Source organism: Mauremys reevesii, linkage group 15, assembly GCF_016161935.1.
Source record: "Mauremys reevesii isolate NIE-2019 linkage group 15, ASM1616193v1, whole genome shotgun sequence".
In the NCBI taxonomy this organism is placed as follows: Eukaryota; Metazoa; Chordata; order Testudines; family Geoemydidae; genus Mauremys; species Mauremys reevesii.
In genome coordinates, this window is record NC_052637.1 from 45,027,555 (window position 1) to 45,053,684 (window position 26,130).

Here is a 26,130-nt window from a genome sequence, read left to right on the forward strand (position 1 = left end):
AGTTCCAGAGCATCGCCTGGGGACTCCGTGACACTCGCTCTCCCCCACCCTCACTCACTTTCACTGGGCTGGGGTTGGGGTTCGGGAGGGGGTGCAGGCTCTGGGCTGGGACCAAGGGGTTTGCAGTGTGGGAGAGGGCACTGGCCTGAGGCCAAGGGGTTTGGGGTGCACAAGCGGGCTCGGGGTAGGGGATTGGGGTTCAGGAGAGGGTGTCACTCTGGCTGGTGGTGTGGGCTCTGGGATGGGGTGTGGGCTCCAGGTGGGAGTTTGGGTGTGGGAGAGGGCTCAGGGCTGGGTTGGGGTTGGGGTGCAGGTGGGGGTGCAGGCTCCAGGAGGGAGTTTGGGTGCAGGAGGTGATTCTGGGCTGGGGTTGGGGTGCAGAAGGGGATGCGGGGTGTAGGCTCTGGCTGGGAGGTGCTTACCTCAGGCGGCTCCCAGTTGGCAGTGCAGCAGGGCTAAGGCAGGCTCCCTGCCTGCCCTGGCTCTGCTCTGCTCCCCAAGGTGACCGGCAGCTCTGCTCCCTAGGCGGAGGGGTCTGGCAGCTCTGCATGCTGTCTGCTTCTGTAGACGCTGCCTCCACAGCTCCCATTGACCACGGGTTCCCAGCCAATGGGAGCTGCGGAGCCAGTGCTGGGGGCGAGAGCAGTGTGCAGAGCTTCCCTGATCGCCCCTCCGCGTAAGGGCTGCAGGGACAAGCTGGTGCTCGCAGCTGCTACCCCATGGGGCAGCGCCAAGGCTGGGGTGTCCAGCCTACGGTACGGAGGCTTGCCACAGGCCAGATGAAAAGAAGCAGTGGGCCAGCGGTTCCCCACCCCTGCTCTAGGTGGTAGTAATCCCTTGGGTTCTGCCTGCTAACCTCCTGATCCATACGGAAATTGACTCTTGGAACACAGGTAAATATTTAACAAATTGTTTGTTAAAGATGTGGGTTTACAGACACCAGACCTCTGTTTAGCATAGTCATGGTGGCGTAACCTGACCAGCAGATAGCTCCAATAAATTGGGAGAGAGTGTATGCTAAAGCAATTGACCAATCAATACATAGCCATGTGAACTGTTGATTGGTTACTTTGTTTACCTAACAACACAGAGCCTGAGCTGTTGTTAGTTTAACGTAATCAACCAGCCAAGAACTGTTTACCTAAAAACAGTTATCTTTCACATGAATCATAACCATAAGTAGGATCCTGAGACCTGCATACCTCAGGCCAGGAGTCCCTTCTGCGTATTGCAGACTTACAGAGGTTACACAGGGGACAGCTTGATTGATAGCTCTAGGCTGCATTTACTCTGCTGGCCATGTTCCTGGTAGCACAGCCTACATTCCACTGCTTTTCTTTTCTTTCCCAACAACTGGGCCTGCCTTAGGTTGCCCCTGTCTTTCAGGCATCATTCCCATCATCGGCTCACCAGTACTCAAAGGAAGATATTACTTATGGTTATATTTCATTTCAGGGCCTATTTACAAATTTTTTATCACACTTCTAATTTGCTGAACAAGTTCATTTCAATTCTCATTTTCTCTTGAACGCTTCACAATCTAAAATACATTATTTTGGTCCAAAAACACATGAAAAGCATAACTGACAAACAATTTGTAAAAAGAATGAGGAGGACGTGTGGCACCTTAGAGACTAACAAATTTATTTGAGCATAAGCTTTCATGGGCTAAAACCCACTTCATTGGATGCATGCAGTGGAAAATACAGTAGGAAGATATATATATTACACACACACAGAGGACATGAAAAAATGGGTGTTGTCATACAAACTATAACGAGAGTAATCCGTTAAGGTGGGCTATTAGCAGCAGGAGGAAAAAAAAACTTTTGTAGTGATAATCAGGATGGCCGATTTCCAACAGTTTCGTTGTTTTTGCTGATACAGACTAACATGGCTACCACTCTGAAACCAATTTGTATACTACATAATACAACTATAGGATGTAACATTACGTTCAGAACTCCTTTTGTGGTAGATGACCATCCCAAAACCGATTCACTCCAACTATGCTGTCAAACATTTTTAATAATTTCAACTTGTTTCACAATTTTTCCATTAACCATATTCAGTTTTACCTCCAATACCTTCAGTGACACTTGCGGTATTTATAGACCTTATCTTTATCCTCATCACTGTATTCCTCTGTCAGAGCATATCCCTGTATAATTGACATCTTTAGGAATTTGGTTTGAAATCTGACACATGAGGCATTAGGTGAATTTTTTCCCCCACAGAATCTGTCTTAATGAGTGCTACTCCCTCTGAGCTTACAAGTGGCACTACAACCTGAATAGATGAGATGTTTCTTCTCTTGTTTGAAGCACTTCTTATTCCCACCTGTCAATCTGTTCTCACTGATGCCCAGGATTTCAAGGTCATAGTTGTCCATCTCCCTCACAATCTGTGATACCTTTTGATGTTTAGAATATTGTTCTCTTGTTTCAGTAACTGACTTTGAAGTGTTTTCTTGCTGCCAAATTCAAACATTTTGGGGTCCTGGCTTCCAGAGACTGCTTTCGCTAGGAACCTTCATGCAGCACAACTCGGGTCAGCAGCATTCTCTACTGAGCTGCCATTTTTACCAGAATGGTAGCCTGGTTCCATTTCTGTCAATGAGGTTTTTTTAGATAGAGGGCTGGGGAAAAAAAACTACATAGGTTTTATACAAATGAAATACCAAAACACACTGTGACTCACTATGTAGCATTCTTATCCCTCATACAGTGAAGCAAAACCAAAGAAGTAAGAATACCTGTATTCCACCTACAATATGAATGCAATGAACAGTTCTGGTAGTTGGGCTTCTGCCTGTGCAACTGTGGATCAGAATAAGTTTACAGGTACATGCTGGTCCTGATGTAAGTGAGCAGCTGGCACAAAGTGTGAACACATGGATGGATGCTCATGTTTCTACAGGGAACAGGTATTCTTTCAGCTAAGCATAGAATTCCCGATTTTGGGACTGGGAACGTTACACATATCAGTTGCAGCAATACTGTATCTTTTGTTTGCATAATGGGTGTTGAATGCTTCACTCTGATGGGCTTATCCCTGGCAAAGTCTCCTGTGGTCTAATTCTGGTCTCAGTGTAACTGAGTACAGAATTTGGCCCTTATGTTTTATTCTTGCATGCACTGGCAGAGCCTGACAGAGTGTTTTGGGCACGAATTTGAGGGTTTTGGCAGCTGGCTTTGGGAATGAATTTGGAGTTATACTGTGTAAAAGCAAGGCACTGATCTGTTGGCAGAGACTTCAATTGGCAGGTGGACTGTATTTGAAGGGAAGTCACTAGTTTCTTCCTACATGCCTGTTTTACAATGTTTCCCTGGATTGAAAGCAAAACATTTTCTTTAACACAGACGCAGGCACTGACTCTTTAAAGTGCCGAGGGGGAGGTGTGCTCAACCCCCTGACTCTGGCCCAAGCCCTGCTCCCACTCCACCCCTTCCCCCCAAGGCCCCACCCTGCTTCTTCCTGCCCCACCTCTTTCCACCAGTTCCGCCCCATCCCCCGCCCCAGAGTCTCCTGCATGCCATGAAACAGCTGATCTGCAGGGCCAGCCAGCAGGCAGAGGCAGTGGGGGGAGCTGATTGGCGGGGGCTTCCGGTGCGTGCTCAGCACCCAAAAATTGTTCCCAGTGAGTGCTCCAGCCACAGAGCACCCATGGAGTCGGTGCCTATACACACAGAAGCTTCTAAAAAAGGTTCCTTGTCCTGCTGGACAGAGAGTGGGAATTCTAATTTTAGAGTCATCTACTCCATTATTCATACTCCCATTGTTTAGTCTTGGAGCAGCTTGACTAACTGGAGACAGAAACAGAATAATGCTTTGACAGAGTTCTTTATTTTTTTCTAGTAAGAGTTAAAGTGTGCTGCCATTTAACAGTGATTAGTTAATAATCCATCTGCCATTGTGAGGCTTTGCAGATGGATATTTTAGTGACTAAATGATGTCAGTTTGTGGAGGATTACCCTTAAAAAAACTTTACTGTTTCTTTGGTGAATTTACAGCACAGGCACACATGAAACCACATCTACAGGAAGTAGTAGTGAACTGTCTGTGGTAGGAAAAGTTGTTTAAGTTGAGTATCTAGATACTACTACAGCACATGGGGAAGGGAGAGAAGGTAGAAAAAATCTCTTCTGTTACTTTCTGTCATTTGTAAACTTGAGTTCTTGTAAAAATGTCATGATGGAAACAATACTTTTTCCTGCAGTTACTTCACTCTACGTGCACACCAAAGTCCTGAAGACACTGGAATCAGGAAGCTAATTTATCTAGCAGATGTAGTGGAAATACAATCCAACTTTGGCTATTTGTTTAAGAAGAATATTTTGGTAGAAACGTATATGATGAATGGAACAAATTCCAAATCACCTAATTTTGCGACAAAATAAATGAATGGCAATATATTTACTGAAACAGAATGGTGTATGGTTTTATTAAGCAAAAGTATTAAACCAACAAGTTTAAATACATTAATGAATTTTAACTTGCTGTGCAAAATTAATTATCAGTAAAGTCAACAGGAGTGAAGAGACTATATGTACCCCAGTGTTAGGGAGCCGGGCATGTGCTGGAATTTAAATTTCATTGCTTTTGGAGGGGCCCTGGGGCTGGAGGAGCTCGCTCTCCCTGCCTGGAGTTCTGGGCCCCCACTGATTATTGTGGGGGGGGGGGGGAGAGTGTGCCCCTGCTTGCCCCTTGTGCATGGCCCTGAGTGACATACATCTTTGGTATCCTAGTGTCTCCAGAACTTTTTTTGACACATGAGATTTATCAGTGTGTGTTTATATTTAATGCCTTTTTCTTCTAGATTAGAGAGCCCTTTATTACCCATGCAGGTACTTATACATTGTTAAGTAATGTATCAATCTTTTTTGATAAAATAAACCGATTGAGTCCTTTAAGTCTCTCACTACAAGGCATTTTTTGTTTTCTTTCTTCCACAAAGGATTCTTTAATTTTTCAGTTTATATTCCAGATGGAAATTCCATTCCAAAATTTCAGAGTTAAGTGTGTAAGACAAACTTAATGGGATTACTCACAGTAGTAAAAGTTCAGCACATTTAAGTGTTTGAAGGATCAGGAGCTTATTCTCCTAAATAAAAGTGACTAAACATTCAAAAGGTATTGAGGAAGCACATACCTTTAAAAATATTGGCATCCATGTTTAAAATACATTTACTTTCTTGGGGTTTTATGCTTCACAGCCTGTTGGTATTATACTGGTTTTAGGGTCTAGATACACAACTTCCTGAACACCAGATATCTGTTGCAATTGAATTCCACACCCCCCCCAAAAAAAAGGAGGTGGGGGGGAGTGTGGTGCTAGCTTTCCCTTAAAGAACAGACCTGTGAAATAGATCAGTGGTGATTGCTGCCAGGTTTATTTCTGGAACATGAATGTTAAATTATTTCTTCCAAGTAGCAGAGTGCTGGTCTAAATGTCATAGAAAGGACACTAATTTCAGACTAAGAATGATGATGTATTCAGCACGCAGCTGTCTAGACAGCAAGTCTGTGCCAAAAAGATAGCTAGGCCTACACACTCTGGTTTTGAAGTGCATTTATCAGGAATAAGGCACGGTGAGCCAAGTACAAAATGCATAATGCATCAGAAATCACTGTTGTCTGATATTTCATAAGAGAACAAAAGTATTGCTTAGTAATAGGTATCTTACCTCTCTGGCATGCAGATTCCTCCATCACTTCAGATTTCCTTTGCCTGGTAGAGTGATTTGGTGGGTTGGCAATTTTTTGAGTGATATGTCCAAATAAGTGTAGGGCCCCACCCCCAAAGGGAGGTCTGACCAATCTTACACTCTAGGAAAATAGAGACGAATCACTACTTCAGTCTTTCTCTGTGGTCTAAGGCTTTCTCTTTTTAAGCTCTCCCACCATGGCTGGAGGCATTTCCACACCTCTTCTGTGTGGTGTATAGGAGAGTCTGCCAGCATTGCTAATCCCTAGCTTTCAAAAATCATTAATTAGGCCCCAAAATAATGAGATTTGGGAGAAAAAAGAAAAAAAAGAAGGAAATGTTGGGTCTTATTTGCCTTCTAGGTTTTGAGCCATTAGCCTTTTTGTTTTCAAGCTTTTCTCTGCAATTATGACAGCTATAAACATACTCGTTGAAATTAAAAGTTGAGATTCTGACATTCATTTGATTCACAGAACTGTGGCTTTAAGAAAAACACTAGCTATCACATGACTCTCAATAAAATCATGACAGTTGGCAACCCTCCCTCTAGGTTAGGCTCTATGAAGCTGTTGTCCACTCCACCTAAAAAATAATTCCTGCTTCACTTATCTCCAAAGCACTTGCTTGCCATCCTCCTAAGCCTCTCCCCCAACCCTTTCCTCAATCTTCTTCCAGATAGATTCCCTCAAGAGCCTCCTCCATCAGCTCCCGTCAATGGGTTTCTTACCTGGGTCTCTCCCTCACACTGAGCGGAGCATAATAGCCCTGTCCCCCCCCCCCCCAAGCTTTTTTTAAAGACTGCTGTCATATGACTTTTCATGCAACTACAAGTCCCAGAATGCCTGTCCTTAAAGAGACCAGGTGAGTGAGGTAATATCATTTATTGGACGAACTTTTGTTCAAAAGCTTTTCTCTCTCTCTCAACAGAAGGTTGTGTCTTGCATCAACAGAAGCTGGACCAGTGAAAGATGTTACCTCACCCACCTCGTCTCTCTAATATACTGCACCTAACATGGATACAGATATACTGCATGTCCTTAAAGAGTCAGAACTAGGAGGAAGAATGGGCTGGACCTATGCCTGCCTTTAAAAGAATAACTTGCCCTGAGACATGCATATAAAACAAACTCCTGTGGGAAAGCTATTTAGGGCTAGAAAGTTTCAATGTATTGTTTTAGTATGATACTAAATTCAGGCGTCTGAACACTTCCTCGGACTGAGCTAGTTTCCATCTTCTTTATTAATTGGCTCTTTAGCTTTGTTATCTTGAATTTTGTGAAGTGCAATGATGCTGATAGTATATATTGTAGCTTATCTGACATTTAACTCAAAATTTCTGTCATAATTTGAATGTTAAGAGGGTTATTGTGTCTTCAGCATAATCTGCTGGCATATTCTGAGCACTTGTATGTAAGATCATATGCCACTTACCCCAAGCAGGCCCATATAATGCAATAATACCATACAAGATAAATTATAGTTTTACTGTGACTTCCCTTGAGAGTGGGCACTCTGACAGTTCACCTGAATGGAAATCTTTTTGGTGACAAGATTTTTTTTTTTTAAGTGGGTACTAATGAATTCAAATTGATTCATGAACCACCGAGGTACCTCAAGTATTCTAACAAGAGGCTCCCACAAAAAGTCTTTCCCTTATCCAGTGATTAAACCCAACGTATGAGGGAGGAGGGCAGAATTCTGCAGAGAGAATGGGCAGCGGGAATTATCTATTTATTTGTTGTTTTTTTCCCCCATTTAAACAAAATTCCTTATCACAACCATAACCAAGGAGGGAGACAGTATCACTAGGCAAACTTTTATTAGATGTCCGTCACTTACAATGGTTGTATTTTATTCCTGAAATACTGTGGATTCTGATAGTGTTGCATAATGTTCTCCTTGTGCAGTTTGATTTTTTCCCTAAAGAGATTAGTGAGACTGTCAGGGAAATGGAATAGTGCAAAAAAAGCCATGCTGCATGTCCTTAAGGAGCCTAGCCTGAGTGAAAGGATATATTTAAAACAAAACAAAAAAAAACCTTAGCTAAAAATGAATGAAACAAGTGGATGTCATAACCTTGTATGATGAAGCTGATGTGACAAAAATAAAAATCAGCAGCTTGCTAGTGCATACTATGCCCACAGCTGCACTTGCTCTTGTTCCAGCCCTGCTCCAACTTGCTACCAGTCCCTGTTGCAGCCCCTATTCCCGTCTGCTTCTGACTTCTGGTTTCAATCTCCAGCTCTGCCTCTGGTTTATGCTTCTTGTTGACTTTCCAGCTCTGGCATTTGGCTTCTATCCCTATGGCATTGACCCTTGGCTCATTCCTGGATTCTGCCCACCCTGGACCCAGCTGTAACCAGCAGGAAAAATGCTCATTTCAACCACTAGGCCTGACCGCCCCAAGGCCTGGTTGACTACAGTATTATCTGCACTTTACAGATAGAGACTTGAGTCATAAAGAGTTTAAGTGACATGCCCAATGTCACAGAGGCAGTGTCTGGCAGAATTAAGAACTGAATCCAGATCTCCTGAGTCTCAGCCCAGTACCTTACCCACAGGCCCTCTCTCCTTTCAAACTCTCTATGCTTCTCTATCACAGTTGACAGCATCACTGTTCATCCTGTCACTCACTCTCAGGCCTATAACCTGAGGTCAGTGAGTATGGGGAAGCAGTTTCTTCCTTCAATCCTACTGAAGAATCACAGTTGCTATGATAACTGTTTGTTTTTTCTTCTTTGAAAATTGCCTGCAGGTGTGTCACCAATATAGGTCGATCTGTCTATCTAATCTATTGTATTTCTCTTCCCTCGCACCCATTACCATTGTATCTGAGTGCCTCAAAAGTTATATAAAGTATTTATCCTAACAACATCCATGTGAGGTACTAGCATGCCCATTTTACAGATGGGGAAGTGAGGCACAGAGTGACTTGTCCAAGATCACACAGGAAGTCTGTGGCAGAGCAGAGGCTTTAACCCTGATCTCCCAAATGCTAGGCTACTGCCCTAAGCACTGAACCACCCTTCCTCGCTAGCATCAAGGTCTTGTAAGGTCATTGACAAACAGTCCTTGCAGCATAAGGAAAGCAGAGTTTCCTGTGTAGCAAGTGGGCTTAACATATTTATGATATGCAAAGAGAAACAAAGAAATGCTGAATTTATCTTAGTTCTATATAAAATGATAGTTTTGGTTGAAATCTTCTCTATTTTAACTTCAGGTGATCTGTGATGTATATCCATTTAAAATTCTACCAAATAATTACATTTCTGCGTAATGGCTACAGATTTTCTGTTTATTAGGTAAAAAAAAAAAAAACTGTTCCCAAGTCTTCAGCCACTATATTTAGAATGTTCTCAGGTTTCATGTGTCTGCATATACAACACCCCCTTCCTGTGGAATAAACTTGAGTGGATTATCATTCCGATATGTATCTATGGATTCTAGTAACTGTATTTTTATTATTTCTTAGGCAACCCATTGAGTTTCACTATGGGAGCTGTGGTGATTGATGATGCTCCATCTGGTGTCAAAGCCCCTGATGGGGGTTGGGGCTGGGCCATTCTCTTTGGAGGGTTTGTCATCACTGGATTTTCCTATGCCTTTCCAAAGGCTGTTAGTGTCTTCTTTAAAGAGCTTATCCGGGAGTTTGGTGTTGGATACAGTGACACAGCATGGATCTCCTCCATTCTACTGGCTATGCTCTATGGAACAGGTAAATTATATCTGTTTTTAAAACAGTGTAGTCTGGGACGCAAACAGACAAATAAAATTCAGATTAGAAGGAAAGGTCTTAAGTGTCTATAGTTAATCTGCATGCAAAACAGGCATTTTGAAAAAATTAACTATAGGGCAACATATGAATTGTCAGTTCCCTGGGTACATCCATCATGTCTATAAAGAGAAAGTCTCTGTAACTTTCTTTTCATCATCCTCAGTAGAAAAAGAAAGTTTCACAGCATTCTGAAGCTGCAAAGTGCTAAGTATGGAGAGTTACCAGAGAGGAGGTGGTGCCATCAGAGTGGCTTGAAGATGTGCACGAAGCGTGGGAAGAAATGCAAATATATAGATTAAATAGAGAAATTGGATTGTCCTGGTTACTGTATCAAGCATATTCTCTTTCCTCTTACTCAGGTCCCCTGTGTAGCATGTGTGTCAATTGGTTTGGCTGTCGTCCAGTTATGCTGGTTGGAGGGCTCTTTGCTTCGCTGGGGATGGTGACAGCTTCCTTCTGTACCAGCATCATTCAGATCTATCTCACTGCAGGTGTCATTACTGGTAAGTAGATGTGGGTGACTGACAATATGCAGGTTAGCTCCATCTCAGATTCTGATGTTAGCACTGGTATCAATGGCAAACACCTAAAGCATTAGATCCTCAATAATGGGCCTCTCTGAAGAGCCCAAGTCAACCTGGAAGGAACTAGTCAGACTAGTTCTAACAAATGTTAATTCTTCTGTTATGTTAGCCATTGCGTGCAGGAATAATATTACAAGGAACATTTTTAATGTTTTTTTATTATTCTGGAATCTTTCCTCCAGTTGACAAAAGAGAAGCCTGACCTTTTTTGTTCGTATTTGTGAATCAAAGAATGTTGTAACTGTGGAGATTTTTATATAGACACTGCAGCTGAGGCCTGACTTTTGTGTGCTCTCTGTTTCAGGTTTGGGTCTGGCACTCAACTTCCAGCCATCGCTCATCATGTTAAATCGCTACTTTGACAAACGCCGCCCTTTAGCTAATGGGCTTGCTGCTGCTGGAAGCCCTGTGTTTCTTTGTACCCTCTCTCCTCTGGGGCAAATACTGCAACATGAGTATGGCTGGCGAGGGGGATTCCTTATACTGGGCGGAATGCTGCTCAACTGCTGTGTTTGTGGGGCATTAATGAGGCCGTTGGAGCCTCCTAAGAAATCTGAAGCTGCTAAAGAACTCACTGAGAAGAAAACAAAGAAAAAGCTTCTGGATTTCAGTGTCTTTAAAGATGGTGGTTTTTTAGTCTACACTGTGGCTGCCTCCATCATGGTGCTGGGCCTCTTTGTGCCTCCAGTCTTTGTGGTGAGCTATGCCAAGGATTTGGGATATCCAGACACTAAATCAGCATTTCTTCTGAGCATTCTTGGATTCGTTGATATCTTTGCCCGGCCTATTTGTGGAGTGATAGCTGGTCTGAAGTGGGTCAGACCACACTGTGTTTATCTCTTTAGTTTTGCTATGCTTTTTAATGGTTTTACAGATCTCATGGGTTCCATGTCTACCAATTATGGTGGCTTGGCAGTCTTCTGCATTTTCTTTGGCATTTCCTATGGAATGGTAGGTGCTCTTCAGTTTGAAGTTCTCATGGCTATTGTTGGTACTCAGAAGTTTTCCAGTGCCATTGGCTTGGTGCTTCTGGCTGAAGCTCTAGCTGTTCTAATCGGTCCACCATCAGCAGGTAAATATTCCATTCAGTTAAGAGTTTAACACCATTTGTGTTGTTCAACTGGTGGTGCCTACTTACATGTGTTGTGAGACAAGAGATAGAAAGCCAAGTAATATCAGTCACCCAGGAAGTAAACACCATTGATCTAACGATGCACAGAGTCACATAACTTATTGCTGTTAGAATCAGAGATGGGTCTAAGCCAGAAAGTTCACAACTTTTGTAAAGTTCAGACCTGTTTGGATTTGGGGGTTTATTCAGGCCCATCTCTGAAATCTCTCTCCCTATTTAAAAAGCCAATGGAACAGATTCTACCTTCCAATAGGGAATTTGGAGGAGGAGGAAAACTTCACGAGGTAAATAATTAGTGTCATGAAAAAAACTCTCTCATGAAGAGGGATTGAAAAGATTGGGATTGTTACCTTAGAAAGGAGACAATAAGAGCTGATGTGGTAAAAGATTGAGAGCTTCTGTTCTCCCTATCTCATCATACAAGAACAAAGGGAAATTAAAAGGAAGTGGGAAATTCAAAACTGATCAAAGGAAATTATTTTTTCACACAACATTTAGAATCATAGAATATCAGGGTTGGAAGGGACCTCAGGAGGTCATCTAGTACAACCCTCTGCTCAAAGCAGGACCAATCCCCAACTAAATCATCCCAGCCAGGGCTTTGTCAAGCCTGACCTTAAAAACCTCTAAGGAAGGAGATTCCACATCCCTAGATAACCCATTCCAGTGCATTATCCTTTTCTATCTAATGTCATCCACCCGCCCGCCTCTGTGCAAGCCCATGCAGAGTGCTCTGCACAGTCCTGCAAATTAGGTGACAATGACATGTATTAAAAATAATTTTTTTAAACAAATATGGTGGTGACTTCATGCAATATAACTTCAGTCTACAGTTTATTTTATTTGTAGGGTGGGGTGGGGGAATCTATTCTTTAATTTAGTTTCTTGTAAAATGAGAAAACCTTTCCATGCAGCTGAGGGCCCAATCACCACTTCAATTATACTCCTACCCCTGGGTCTACCTGAATTTAATTGAATTAAGAAGCTGAATTGTGAGATAGTTCTGTGCTCCAGATTTTGCTCACTAAGTGAAAGATAAACCTAAAAGCATCTGAAATGCAGCACTTGGGTGGAAGGGAAAAAGCTATCAGGAGTGAAAAGAGGCAGGTGTAAGTAGTACAGGCTTTATCTGCCCATGCAAATAGTTTTATTTTGAAATGTATCAATAGCTGCCTTGAGTCATGGTCAGCTATATCCCATCTTATTGTGATTTTTGTTTTGTGTTTGTTGTTTTGCAAGTTTCAGGACATTTAAACAATACAGTATATTTTAAAGTTGACATTATAACAAGAGAGCATTCCTAAACCCTATTCTACAAGCTGAAAAATGTGTTAAAATACTCCCCTAATAAGTAAATTTATGTTTGATGATTACAAGTTATTGCTGTTAAATGCCTTAAAAATGCATTTACTATAAAAACACAAGCATCTACTAATTTTGAAGCGTATTTTTAAAAGACAGTCTTCTCACTGTTTGTGCCTACATATTGGAGCCACATAATTGTGGGAACAACTTCTGACACATGGATGTATAAGATCATGATTACTTAGACAAGTTAGATGTCTTCAAATCACCAGGGCCTGATGAAATGCATCCTAGAATACTCAAGGAGCTGACCAAGTTGATATCTGAGCCATTAGCAATTATCTCTGACAAGTCATGAAAGATGGGAGACATTCCAGAATATTGGAAGAGGGCAAATATAGTGCCCATCTATAAAAAGGGAAATGAGGACAACCCGGGGAATTATGGACCAGTCAGCTTAACTTCTGTACCCAGAAAGATAATGGAGAAAATAATTAAGCAATCAGTTTGCAAACCCCTAGAAGATAGTGTGATAAATAACAGTCAGCACAGATTTGCGAAGGACAAATCATGGCAAACCAACTTGATAACTTTCTTTGACAGGGTAACAAGCCTAGTGGATGGGGGGAAGCGGTAGATGTGGTATATCTTGACTTTAGTAAGGTTTTTGATATTGCCTCGCATGACCTTCTCATAAACAAACTAGGGAAATACAACCTAGATGGAGCTACCATAAGGTGAGTGCATAACTGGTTGGAAAATTGTTTCCAGAGAGTAGTTATCAGTGGTTCAAGGTCATGCTGGAATGGCGTAACGAGTGGGGTCCCGCAGGGATCAGTTCTGGGTCCGGTTCTGTTCAATATCTTCATCAATGATTTAGATAATGGCACAGAGAGTACACTTATAAAGTTTGCAGATTCTATCAAGTTGGGAGAGGTTGCAAATGCTTTGGAGGATAGGATTAAAATTCAAAATGATCTGGACAAACTGGAGAAGTGGTCTGAAGTAAATAGGATTAAATTCCATAAGGACAAATGCAAAGTACTCCACTTAGGAAGGAACAATCAGTTGCATCAGTTGGGAAATGACTGCCTAGGAAGGAGTACTGCGGAAAGGGATCTGGGGGTCATAGTGGACCACAAGCTAAATATGCTGTTGCAATAAAAGCAAACATCATTCTGGGGTGTATTAGCAGAAGTATTGTAAGCAAGACATGAGAACTAATTCTTCCGCTCTGCTCCATGCTGATTAGGTCTCAGCTGGAGTATTGTGTCCAGCTCTGGGTGCCACATTTCAGGAAAGATGTGGACAAATTTGAGAAAGTCTAGAGAAGAGTAACAAAAATGATTATAGGTCTAGAAAACATGACCTATGAAGGAAGATTGAAAAAATTGGGTTTGTTTAGTCTGGAGAAGAGAAGATTGAGAGGGGACATAACAATTTTCAAAAGTACATCAAAGGTTGTTACAAGGAGGAGGGAGAAAAATTGTTCTTCTTAACCCCTGAGGATAGGACAAGAAGCAATGGGCTTAAATTGCAGCAAGGGTGGTTTAGGTTGGACATTAGGAAACCTTCCTAACTCTCAGGGTGGTTAAGCACTGGAATTAATTGCCTAGGGAGGTTGTGGAATCTCCATTATTGGGGATTTTTAAGAGCAGGTTGGACAAACACCTGTCAGGGATGGTCTAGATAATACTTAGTCCTGCCTTGAGTGCAGGGGACTGGACTAAATGACCTCTCAAGGTCCCTTCCAGTTAGGGTGACCAGATATCCCGATTTTATAGGGACAGTCCCGATATTTGGGGCTTTTTCTTATATAGGCACCTATTACCCTCCACCCCCGTCCTGATTTTTCACACTTGCTATCTGGTCAGCCTACTTCAAGTTCTATGATTCGCAAGTGCAATTAGGCACATAGATTTCTAAATGTAAACAATGGACCTGGAAAATTTCATGTTCAAACAGAGAAGCATGGTGAAGGTAAGGATGCAAAATCAAACCCTTTATATGTCACTAAAAAGAACCCAACATTGATTTAAAATCACGCTTCTTTCTGGTCTTTTGTTATAAATTGTTATGTAAGATTAATAGAATTGAAAGAAATTGGTTATTTTTTTCAGTTTGCTTACCTTGTCCATTTGACAGCACATTGTATACAGTCAGTTTCACACACCCACAACCCCACCTCCCGCCATAGTTAGCTTGGCAGTTATCCCCTTTTGTTAACGTGTGTCTTTGACACAAAATGGGAGGGAAAAAAAAACATTTTAAAAAATAGGAAAGTGCAACTGTAAAACCAGTGACATTAGCCAGGAACCCCAGGGCACATAATGTATGTGAAACTATTTTGGCTCATTTTAAAAATTAATTGGACTTCAAGGGTAAATTTTTCAAAAGCACCTAAGTGATTTGGGAACAGACTTTCAGTGGGACCTATGTTCCCAAATTTTAGGCACGTTTGAAAATCTTACCTCAAAATGCCAGTATTCCTGTAAGATTTTTCACTTCAAGAATCATTTGGAAAATTAATTTTGTTTAAAAAAAATTCTTATTAACTTCATTACAAGCAAAGCATTTTTTTGTTAATTACCTGTGAATTTTGTCTTTCAGGCAAACTCTTGGATGCAACAGGCAAGTATATGTTTGTTTTTATTGTTGCTGGAGTTGAAGTTGTTACTTCAGCCCTTGTGATGGCTTTAGGAAATGTCTTCTGTGTTAAGAAAAAATCAGAAGCGCCACAAACAAAAGAGGAGGCAGCAGAAAGAGAAGAGTTAAACAAATCCGAAGACAAAACACCTGAAGATGCCAAGGTGGACTCTATTGAAGTAGAACAATTTCTGAAAGATGAACCTGAAAAAAATGGGGAAGTTGTAACTAACCCAGAAACATGTGTGTGAGTGACACAGGATGAGTGGCAAAGCATTTAGGGAAGAGAGAGAATTTCAACACTATTTTAGAAACGGAACTAGTTTAGGGCTGGGCCATCTGCTTGACCAACTAGGGGCCAATCAGCTAATCAAATCACTGTTTGGAAGCTTTATTAGGAATCCTTTTCACCTAAAACTGGATTTATCAGTGTGTTTGTAACATTTTAAGTAAACTAAGCAGCCTTTGTAACCAAATGTAGAAATCCTGCTATGCATCACCAGAAAATTCTCACTTGGAAGAAAATATATTTGAATTAGAGAGGAATGATATGTACATTTTCATTCAATATGTGTGAAATTGTTTGTGTTTATGTGTGGTACAATTAAACGTAACTTCGCTTTCTGTGTTCTTTCTCAAGGAGAAAGAATGAGATGAGGGGAAAAAATCTCAGGAACTTACTGGTCTCCAGAAGGTTTTTGAAACATCTGACTTTTACAGTTATTTTTAGATTTTTATTTCTTTTTGGCTCAGCCCTAATCTAAGTTGGATAATAAGAATAATATCTATTACTTTGTTTTAAGTAAGTGTATTTCTGAGTTTTAGCTAAACATGTAATTTTCTTAATTGAGATTTTTATTGTAAATATTGTACACTGAAAGACACTCAGAGACTGTGTTCTTAGCAAATCACATAATTGCTATTCCTAAATAACACCTAAAGAAAATGAAACGAGCAGTATTAATCCTTACGTAGGCTTACCTTGTTTTCTTTACAGCCTATGTGCACTGCACATACACTGACTCCTATTGGTAACTACTGTGCTGACACATGCAGGCACCTGCTACTGAAATTGATTGAAAAGTCACACAACGCTAGCAGCTGTTACAGCCTATGCTATTAGATATCAGCATGAGATTATTGACTCCTTACTTCTGTACAGCAATATGCTGACTACTAGTATTCAGGGTATGTGAAGAAGCAGAGCGCTAAAAATAATTAAAAGTAACTCCCTGAGTTACTCTCTCTCTTTTCATTATGTAATGCCATTAGGGGAAAGGGTGACCAGATAGCAGCTGTGAAAAAATGGGATGGGGGTAATAGGCGCCTATATAAGAAAGTCCCCCAAAACAGGACTGTACCTTTAAAAATGGGACATCTAGTCATCCTATCTATCACCCCTGTATATAGTCTCACTGACTTTAATAGAACTAATTGGATAAGTAAGGTGAGCAGGATTTGGCCCTATGCATGCATTACACCCATTTTGACCTGATCAGTTAGATAAAAATTTGGAGTCTTGGAATTTTCAGAGGTAAAATTGGTGATGGAGTCAGGTAGTTTATTTGATGCAATCTTTTTTTATTTACAAAGAATGTACAAAGTCTTGTTTCCTTGTCTCTTATTGTTTGAGTCCTGCTGCATTCTGTCCCTGTTTACAAGTCCAAGCCCCATTTCCAATCACTTAGCCATGTTGACCTAAATTTTAAGAGTAGACCAGGCCTGAGAGAGCGAGCTTTTGGGCTATGTGACTTTGGGGGGGGAGCGGGGGAATATCCACTTCCCTGAGCAACATAGCTATGCCAGCCTAACCTCCTGGTATAGAAGCATCTAGGTTGACAAAACAGTGCTTCTGTCAGTCTAGCTATGGTTGCTCAGGGAGATGGTGCTCCTACAGTGTAGAGAGGAGGACCTTTTGTCACTGTAGCTATGCTATAGGGTTATGCCAGCATCGCTAGCGCACCATAGCTATGTTGATATAGTTCCCATAGTGTAGACCTGGCCTTAGCTTTTCTCAGCACTACACTCTCAGTGCTTGTTCTGCCTGTATCCTTGGCTTTTTTGCCCTGGGACCTGCTGTTTGGTGTTTTCATCTCTTGCACTAAAAACACCCCAAATAGAGACAAACAGCTCCACCAATCAATGCCCTAGTCCCTGCATTTGCTATGAGAGTCCCCAGGCAATCCCTCAGACTGCATGGCATAGCTTCCTCTTAATCAGCCTTACCATGGAGTTCAGTATTTTGGACAGTGGCCTCTAGTGTTTCAGCTATTATTAAACAAAGAGGCATTTAACTGCTCCTTCATTTAGCCTGAATGGAGAGGCAGCTGTTATGCCCACCAATTTCAATGGGATTTAACCTAATGCATAACTAGGGTTCGGTGTCGGTCATGGAAGTAATAGAATCAGTGATTTTCCATGACCTCTGTGACTTCTGCAGTGGCCAGTGTGGCTGACCCCAAGATTGCTCAGGTAGCCCTGGGGACAGCCATACAGGCCACTGCTGAAGCAGTTCCACAGCCAGGTGCTCAGGGGGCCCCAGGGGGACCACCCGAGCAGCAGCCAGTGTGGCCATGTGAGCAGCGGTACCAGGGGTGGCAGGAGCAGCCACGGTCAGCCGCCTCTGGTTCCTGGTGCCTCTGGCACCTGATGCCCCTGGCCCCCTGCTGAGCAGCTGCCCCCTGAGGCGCTGCCCACAGCAGGCCCTCCCTAGGGTGCCCCCCCAGAGCACTCCTCCTAGCAGTGCCTGCTCCCCGAGATTAAGTCATAGGTTTAAATCATGGATAGGTCACAGGCTGTGAATTTTTCTTTATTGCCTGTGACCTGTCCATGATTTGTACTAAAAATATCCATGACTAAATCATAGCCTTATGCAGAACCCTTTTTTTTAAAATGAATGAAGAGAATCATTTTAAAATATATTATAAAAATGGTGTTGGGGAAAGAAAAGGCAGCAGAGGATGTGCCTGTGGCGCATAAGTCTAGTCTCTTGTGGGCTGTAACTCTTGGGTCTCATTTCAGTTGCATTTAGTGTGCTGTTGCTGAATGGTGTTGGTGGCCTATGCTATTCAGGAGGATGGTCTAGATCAGTGGCTCTCAACCTTCCAGACTACTGTACCCCTTTCAGGCATCTGATTTGTCTCACATAACCCCAAGTTACACCTCACTTAAAAACTACTTGCTTACAAAATCAGACATAAAAATACAAAACCATCACAGTACACTGTTACTGAAAAACTGCTTACTGTCTCCTTTTTACCATATAATTATAAAATAAAGCAATTGGAATATAAATATTGTACTTACATTTTGGTGTATGGTATATTGCCCAGTATAAACATGTCATTGTCTATATGAAATTTTAGTTTGTATTGACTTCGCTAGTGCTTTTTATGTAGCCTGTTGTAAAACTAAGCAAATATCTAGATCTCTGTGGATCCACAGGGATACACGTACTCCTGGTTGAGAACCACTGACCTAGATGATATAGTCATCCCTTCTGGCCTTAAACTCTATAGGCTGGTCTAAACTGCAGTTAGGTTGATATAAACTGCCTTATATCAACCTAATTAGGTCGGTGTCTACACTACAGCCTTCCTCCCAATGATGTAAGTGCCTACTACACTGACATCATAACTCCACTTCCACGAGAGGTGTATGGCTTAGGTCAGTGTATTGAGGGCGATGCAATGGGAGCCGGGGGGAAGCTGCACTGGGTCCGCCCCGTTCTCAGGGAGTAGGGGGAAGCCTGGGGCTTCTCAGCCCCCCTGCCATTCCCTGCCCAGAGCCCTGCTGTCTTGTCAAGTTCACAGCTGGAGCTGTGACATTAACTAGGCTGTCTGGCTTCTGGCAGGGAGCAGGCGGGGGGAGGGGGAAGAAGCCCTGGGCAGATTCCCCCTTCTCCTGACAGGAAATAGGGAGGCCCACCCCTTACCCTAGTGAAGAATGGGGAGCGGAGGGTGAGGGGCAGCCTGCCAGGAACCCAGGAGCCTGTGTCGCAGCTGGTCTCCCGGAAGGGAGCTGCCAGTGGAGTTGAGAGACTGGGCTTTCCCAGTTCCCCACACTGCCCATCTTAGGTCAGTGGAAGTGCTCCAGCTGGGGACATGCATCACCAACACAAGGAGTGTAGTATGGACACACACCACTGCAGTAATTACTGCAGTGACTGTAAGTCGAACTAATATAGAGCGACTTATCCTAAGACAATTTATTCTTTCTGTATCTTAACCTCTTACCAAGAACAAGTTAACACATTCTCAGAACATATCACTGAGGCAATGAAAATAGGTATAAGCTTTTCCTACACCAGTTTGTGAGCCATGCAGTTCCCCTGGAGAATTTCAACACTATTTTAGAAACAGAACTAGTTTAGGGCTGGGCCATCTGCTTGACCAACTGGGGACCAATCAGCTAATCAAATCATTATTGTTTTCTCCTAATGCTGTAAAAATGCCAGTTCTTAGGTTTTCCAGTGCTACCTTAAAAATAGTAACTGGAAAATATATCAGACATGAGACAGGAAAATGTTCCCTTAGAGCCATTACATTTTGCAAAACTAACTCAGTATTCTATTTACTATAAATTGACTAGAAATATCTTTATAAAAACAGGAGTACTTGTGACACCTTAGAGACTAACAAATTTGAACATAAGCTTTCGTGGGCTACAGCCCACTTCATCGGATGCATGCAGTGGAAAATACAGTAGGAAGATAGATAGATAGATATATATACACACACACACACACACACAGAGAACATGAAACAATGGGTGTTACCATACACACTCTAACGAGAGTGATCAATTAAGGTGAGCTATTACCAGCAGGAGAGAAAAAAACTTTTTGTAGTGGTAATGAAAATGGTCCATTTACAGCAGTTGACAAGAAGTTGTGCGGAACAGTGGTGGTGGTGGTGGTGGTGAAATAAACATGGGGAAATAGTTTTACTTTGTGTAATGACCTATCCACTCCCAGTCTTTATTCAAGCCTAATTTAATGGTGTCCATTTTGCAAATTAATTCCAATTCAGCAGTCTCTCGTTGGAGTCTGTTTTTGAAGTTTTTTTGTTGTAATATTGCGACTTTTAGGTCTGTAATCGAGTGACCAGGGAGATTGAAGTGTTCTCCAACTGGTTTTTTAATGTTATAATTCTTGACATCTGATTTGTGTCCATTAATTCTTTTACGTAGAGACTGTCCGGTTTGGCCAATGTACATGGCAGAGGGACATTGCTGGCACATGATGGCATATATCACATTGGTAGATGTGCAGGTGAATGAGCCTCTGATAGTGTGGCTGATGTGATTAGGTCCTATGATGGTGTCCCCTGAATAGATATGTGGACAGAGCTGGCAATGGGCTTTGTTGCAAAGATAGGTTCCTGGGTTAGTGTTTTTGTTGTGTGGTCTGTGGTTGCTGGTGAGTATTTGCTTCAGGTTTGGGAGGTGTCTGTAAGCAAGGACTGGCCTGTCTCTCAAGATCTGTGAGGGTGATGGATGGGTCTGACCCAACAAAGAAAGTAACAGAATGCGACTAGCTGTCACCTTCAGCCCCCAATTAAAACCTCTCCAGTGCATCATCAAGGATCTACAACCTATCCTGAAGGACGAACCATCACTCTCACAGATCTTGGGAGACAGGCCAGTCCTTGCCTACAGACAGCCCCCTAATCATATCAGCCACACTATCAGAGGCAACATCCAAAAACCAGTTGGAGAACACTTCAATCTCCCTGGGTCACTCGATTACAGACCTAAAAGTCACAATATTACAACAAAAAAACTTCAAAAACAGACTCCAACGAGAGACTGCTGAATTGGAATTAATTTGCAAAATGGACACCATTAAAATAAGCTTGAATAAAGACTGGGAGTGGATGGGTCATTACACAAAGTAAAACTATTTCCCCATGTTTATTTTCCCCCTCTACTGTTCCTCACAACTTTTTGTCAACTGCTGCAAATGGACCATTTTGATTACCACTACAAAAAGTTTTTTTCTCTCTCCTGCTGGTAATAGCTCACCTTAACTGATCACTCTCGTTAGAGTGTGTATGGTAACAACCATTGTTTCATGTTCTCTGTGTGTATATCTATCTATCTTCCTATTCTATTTTCTACTGCATGCATCCGAGGAAAGGGGACTGTAGCCCACAAAAGCTTATGCTCAAATACATTTGTTAGTCTCTAAGGTGCCACAAGTATTCCTGTTCTTTTTGCGGATACAAACTAACACGGCTGCTACTCTGAAACCTGTCTTTATAAAAACACTTACTCTGAAATGCTACTTCTGTTTTAACTTCCACAGGCTATAGGTCCAACTTTGTAAAGTGCAGAACATGAGGTGTAGCCCATAACTACTTCACTTGGGGGCACAGTGCCTCAATAGTAGCACCAGATCTCAATGGAGTCAAGTTATGTAACCTTTATCTGATTGAAATCAGTAGCACACCAGATATTCATAATGTATTTTTATAACATTCCATGTTGTTTAGCAAACCTTAAGGGCATAGGAGACAGGGTCTTGCAGACTAGCACATCTTCTTACGCTTTGGGGGGAAAAAAATTAACTCACAAATTGCAGAGAAACCAATACTTCTATTGCATCCCAAAATATTTGAACAATTAAAATTTTTCTGGCCCTATGGTTTGAGAACACATTTAACTGGCTTATGGGGGAAACCATCTGAATATACAGATGCAAAATCTAAGTGCAATATTGTAGAAGTAGTTTGCACTGCTTTCTTTGAAAATAGTGAGGAACAGAAAAAACCTCGCTCTTCTGGTGTACAATATACAGTACATTTTAATTTTTAATTTTTTTCATCTTTGTACTGTCTGTATATTGTTTACAATAGAGATTATGGTTAAATATTCTAGATTGGATTTTGTCTTGATCTTGGGCCCTTAAATTTCCTTATGCAAGAAATATAGTGTGTGTCTGTATAACATACATATTCAGTTTATCTGCATAGGTTTGTGCATATATATATATGTGTGTATATATATAAACATATGCAAACCCAAAGTAAAGTGGAGGAGCAGCAGCCAGTTATATTCTATATTTTCAAGGGAAGTGAGGTGTTACCAAGGTTGCTTTACCACCCCCTACACCAGGCCTGCACAACTTGTAAAGCGGCGAGGGCCATATTACTCCAAAGAAAACAGCTGAGGGCCGAACCCCCACCAGCGCCCCCAAGCTCCCCCCAAACACAACACCCCCCCCAGCATCGCCCACCCCACAGAAACAAACCCTCCTTCCCCAGCGCTGCCCCACCGAAACAGCGGTATTGAACCTTGGTAATATGTTATAGCGGGCCACTAAGGTAGTATAATTAAGGTAAAAGAAAAATGTCTTTTTGCTAGAAGTAGAATAAGATCTTCCACCAACTTTGTAATCAATTGCCCTGTTGAATGAATGAGGTGTGAATGAGGAAGGCATGGAAGGCAGGCATCTCCAGACAGCTGCAACCCTTGGAGAGGGTATGGGAGCCAGACCAGATCAGTAGAACAGGTCTGCCACTGACTCCTCGCTTGCCTCCTCAGCCCCCCACCTCTCCGGCTCGCCTCCTCACCCCCCACCACTACCCACCCGCCTCTTCAGCCCCCGTCCCTCACCTGCCACTTGCCTACTCACCCCCCACGGGCTGCACAGTGAGCCCACCTACTCACCCCCCGCGGGCCGCATGTTGTGCAGGCCTGCCCTACACAATAGCAAGTATTAATTACTTTTAATTCTAGTTCTAAATAAAAACATAACATAATGTATCCTCTTGGAGGCTATACAAGAAAACAGATTGAACCAAACATCTTTAAATAATGCAACAGTCCTTTAAAATAGTGAGCAGGAGCCGTGTTTTTCCTCCTTATAAATACTGTAACAGAACCAATATTAGCTGCTAGTAAATTATCCAGCTCTCCTAGAGCTGAGAATGAGAGATGTTTAGCATCTAGCTGTCAGTAATGTTAATATATATTAAGCCCCATCAAGCAAAAAACAAACAAACAAAAAAAACCCACCCCACCCTTGTAGTGTGTATGCAAATTCTTTCTAAAACAAACAAACCTCCATCACACTCAAGTATATGCCTTTGTATTTCCCAAAGAGCAGCTTTAGTTTAAGGCCGGGCTGTGGTGATGGAGTGTTTCCAAAAGAACAAAGCTCTTGTATGCTACAAAATTATAAGTGCAGAATTTTTGTGTCTGTTTTGTGTTGGGGAGGGGAGTGTGCATGTCAGTTTCATGCAAGTAAGATCACTTTTTGTCCCTGCTTTTTAGTAAATGCACTTGAATGTAAGGTGTGTGAATTTATATTTAGATTTGTTTTATGCTTTTATAGTCAACTGTTGAAAATGTAGTGAATAAATATTTATTCTATTGTCAATGTTACGGTGTCTGAAAATAAGCTATGGAAAATTAGCTACCTTGAGTGAGGAGTTTCTTTGATACTCAGGTTTACAACTTGTGGGGCCTGCTCGCTGTTCATTTGCTGCTGGATACTGCCTATAGCATCATAGGAATAGAATGCTGTCTTCAACTGCACTCACCTACTAGGTAGCAACATTTTATTTTGGAAATGGGGACCCCCACACAGTGATCCAGACCTTTGTCACCTCCCAATTTAATGACAGAATGCACGTTAGATGGGACTACACCTTAAGACCTTTTGGAAGCTGGAGCTAATATAGAATATGGCAATTCTTTCAGAGTAGCTGGTTCCTTAAAGGAAAGCGGGCTTCGCTCTCCTGTTCCAGTCTAGGTACTCCATGTCTGGGCCAATTAAAAGAGCAGGGCAGCGGCTGGGGCACTGTAAGAGGCCTGGAGAGTCAGGAGACAACAAACTGACTCAAGGTAGGTCTACACTGTGAACTTAAGTCAAATTTATAGAAGTCGGTTTTTCAGAAATCGTTTTTATATAGTCAATTGTGTGTGTCCCCACAAAAAATGCTCTAAGTGCATTAAGTCAGCGGACTGCGTCCACAGTAGCGAGGCTAGCGTCGACTTCCGGAGCGTTGCACTGTGGGAAGCTTTGGGTAGCCATCAAACAGTTCCTGCAGTCTCCGCCGCCCATTGGAATTCTGGGTTGAGATCCCAATGCCTGTTAGGGCAAAAACAGCGTCACGGGTGATTCTGAGTACATGTTGTCAGTCCCCCCAGTCCCCCCGCTCCGGGAAAGCAATGGCAGACAATCGGTTCACACCTTTTTTCCTGGGTTACCTGTGCAGATACCATACCACGGCAAGCATGGAGCCTGCACAGCTGACCGTCACCGTAAGTCTCCTGGGTGCTGGCGGATGTGGTACTGCATTGCTACACAGCAGCAGCTCATTGCCTTTTGGCAGCAGACGGTGCGTTACAACTGGTAGCCGTCGTCGTCATATTCTTGGGTGCTCTTTTAACCGACCTCGGTGAAGCCAGTCAGGGGTGCCTGGGCAGACATGGGAGTGACTCAGACAGGCCATTCCTGTCTTCTGCCGAGCACCTAGGAGATGACGCTAGCTAGCAGTCGTAATGCAGCATCTTCTGCCGAGCACCCAGGAGCTGATGATGGCTAGTAGTCAAACTGCACCATCTGCTGCCACCCTAAAGATGTAAAAGATAGATGGAGTGGATCAAAACAAGAAATAGACCTGATTTGTTTTGTATTTATTTGCTTCCTCCCTTCTTCCCTCCCTCCCTCCATGAAATCAACGACCTGCTAAACCCAGGGGTTTGAGTTCGATCCTTGAGGGGGCCATTCTGTGTGACAGTTGTTTGTGTTTCTCCCTGATGTAAAGCCACCCCCTTTTGTGGACTGTAATTCCGCATAAGCCATGTCGTCAGTCGCCCCCTCCCTCTGTCAGAGCAGACAATTGTTTCATGCCTTTTTTCAGCCCAGACGCCATAGCATGGAGCCCACTCAGATCACTGCAGCAATTATGAGCACTGTAAACACCACGCTCATTATCCTGGAGTATATGCAGAACCTGCCAAAGCAAAACCAGGCGAGGAGGCAATGGCAGCACAGTGACGAGAGTGATGAGGCCATATGCATGGACATAGACTTCTCACAAAGTACGGGCCCTGGCAATGTGTACATCATGGTGTTAATGGAGCAGGTTCATGCTGTGGAACGCCACTTCTGGCAACAGTTGTGCTCATGCACCTCCTTGACATGGTGGAGTGCTGCTTCTGAGCCCAGGAAACAAGCACAGACTGTTGGGACTGCATAGTGTTGCAGGTCTGGGACAATTCCCAGTGGCTGTGAAACTTTGGCATGCGTAAGGGCACTTTCATGGAACTTTGTGACTTGCTTTCCCCTGCCCTGAAGCGCCAGAATACCAAGATGAGAGCAGCCCTCACAGTTGAGAAGCTAGTGGCAATAGCCCTGTGGAAGCTTGCAACGCCAGACAGCTACCGGTCAGTCGGGCATCAATTTGGAGTGGGCAAATCTACTGTGGGGGCTGCCAAGTAGCCAAAGCAATCAAAGAGCTGCTGATCTAAAGGGTAGTGACTCTGGGAAATGTGTAGCTCATAGTAGATGGCTTTGCTGCAATGGGATTCCCTAACTGTGGTGGGGCAATAGACAGAACCCATATCCCTATCTTGGGACCGGAGCACCAAGCCAGTGAGTACATAAACCGCAAGGGGTACTTTTCAATGCTGCTGCAAGCACTTGTGGATCACAAGGGACATTTCACCAACATCAACGTGGGATGGCCAGGAAAGGTACATGACGCTCGTGTCTTCAGGAACTCTGGTCTGTTTCAAAAGCTGCAGGAAGAGACTTTCTTCCCGGACCAGAAAATAACCGTTGGGGATGTTGAAATGCCTATAGTTATCCTTGGGGACCCAGCCTATTCCTTAATGCCATGGCTCATGAAGCCATACATGAACAGCTCCTGGACGGCTGCCTACTTATAGGCTGAGTAAGTGCAGAATGGTGGTAGAATGTGCATTTGGACATTTAAAAACGCACTGGTGCAGTTTACTGACTCGGATA

At 42.7% G+C, this 26,130-nt stretch overlaps 1 protein-coding gene across 1 annotated transcript in view; it reads left to right on the forward strand.

Annotated features, from left to right (window-relative positions):
* The window catches only part of SLC16A3 (solute carrier family 16 member 3), a 36,589-nt gene extending 16,769 nt beyond the window's left edge, over positions 1 to 19,820 (forward strand). The window contains exons 2-5 of the mRNA XM_039501967.1: positions 9,180 to 9,422; positions 9,842 to 9,985; positions 10,371 to 11,138; positions 15,114 to 19,820. Of these exons, the coding sequence (XP_039357901.1) occupies positions 9,200 to 9,422; positions 9,842 to 9,985; positions 10,371 to 11,138; positions 15,114 to 15,400 (1,422 nt within the window). The 5' untranslated portion in view covers positions 9,180 to 9,199 and the 3' untranslated portion in view covers positions 15,401 to 19,820. The remainder of the gene's footprint in view (positions 1 to 9,179; positions 9,423 to 9,841; positions 9,986 to 10,370; positions 11,139 to 15,113) is intronic.
* Positions 19,821 to 26,130: the final 6,310 nt, after the last annotated feature.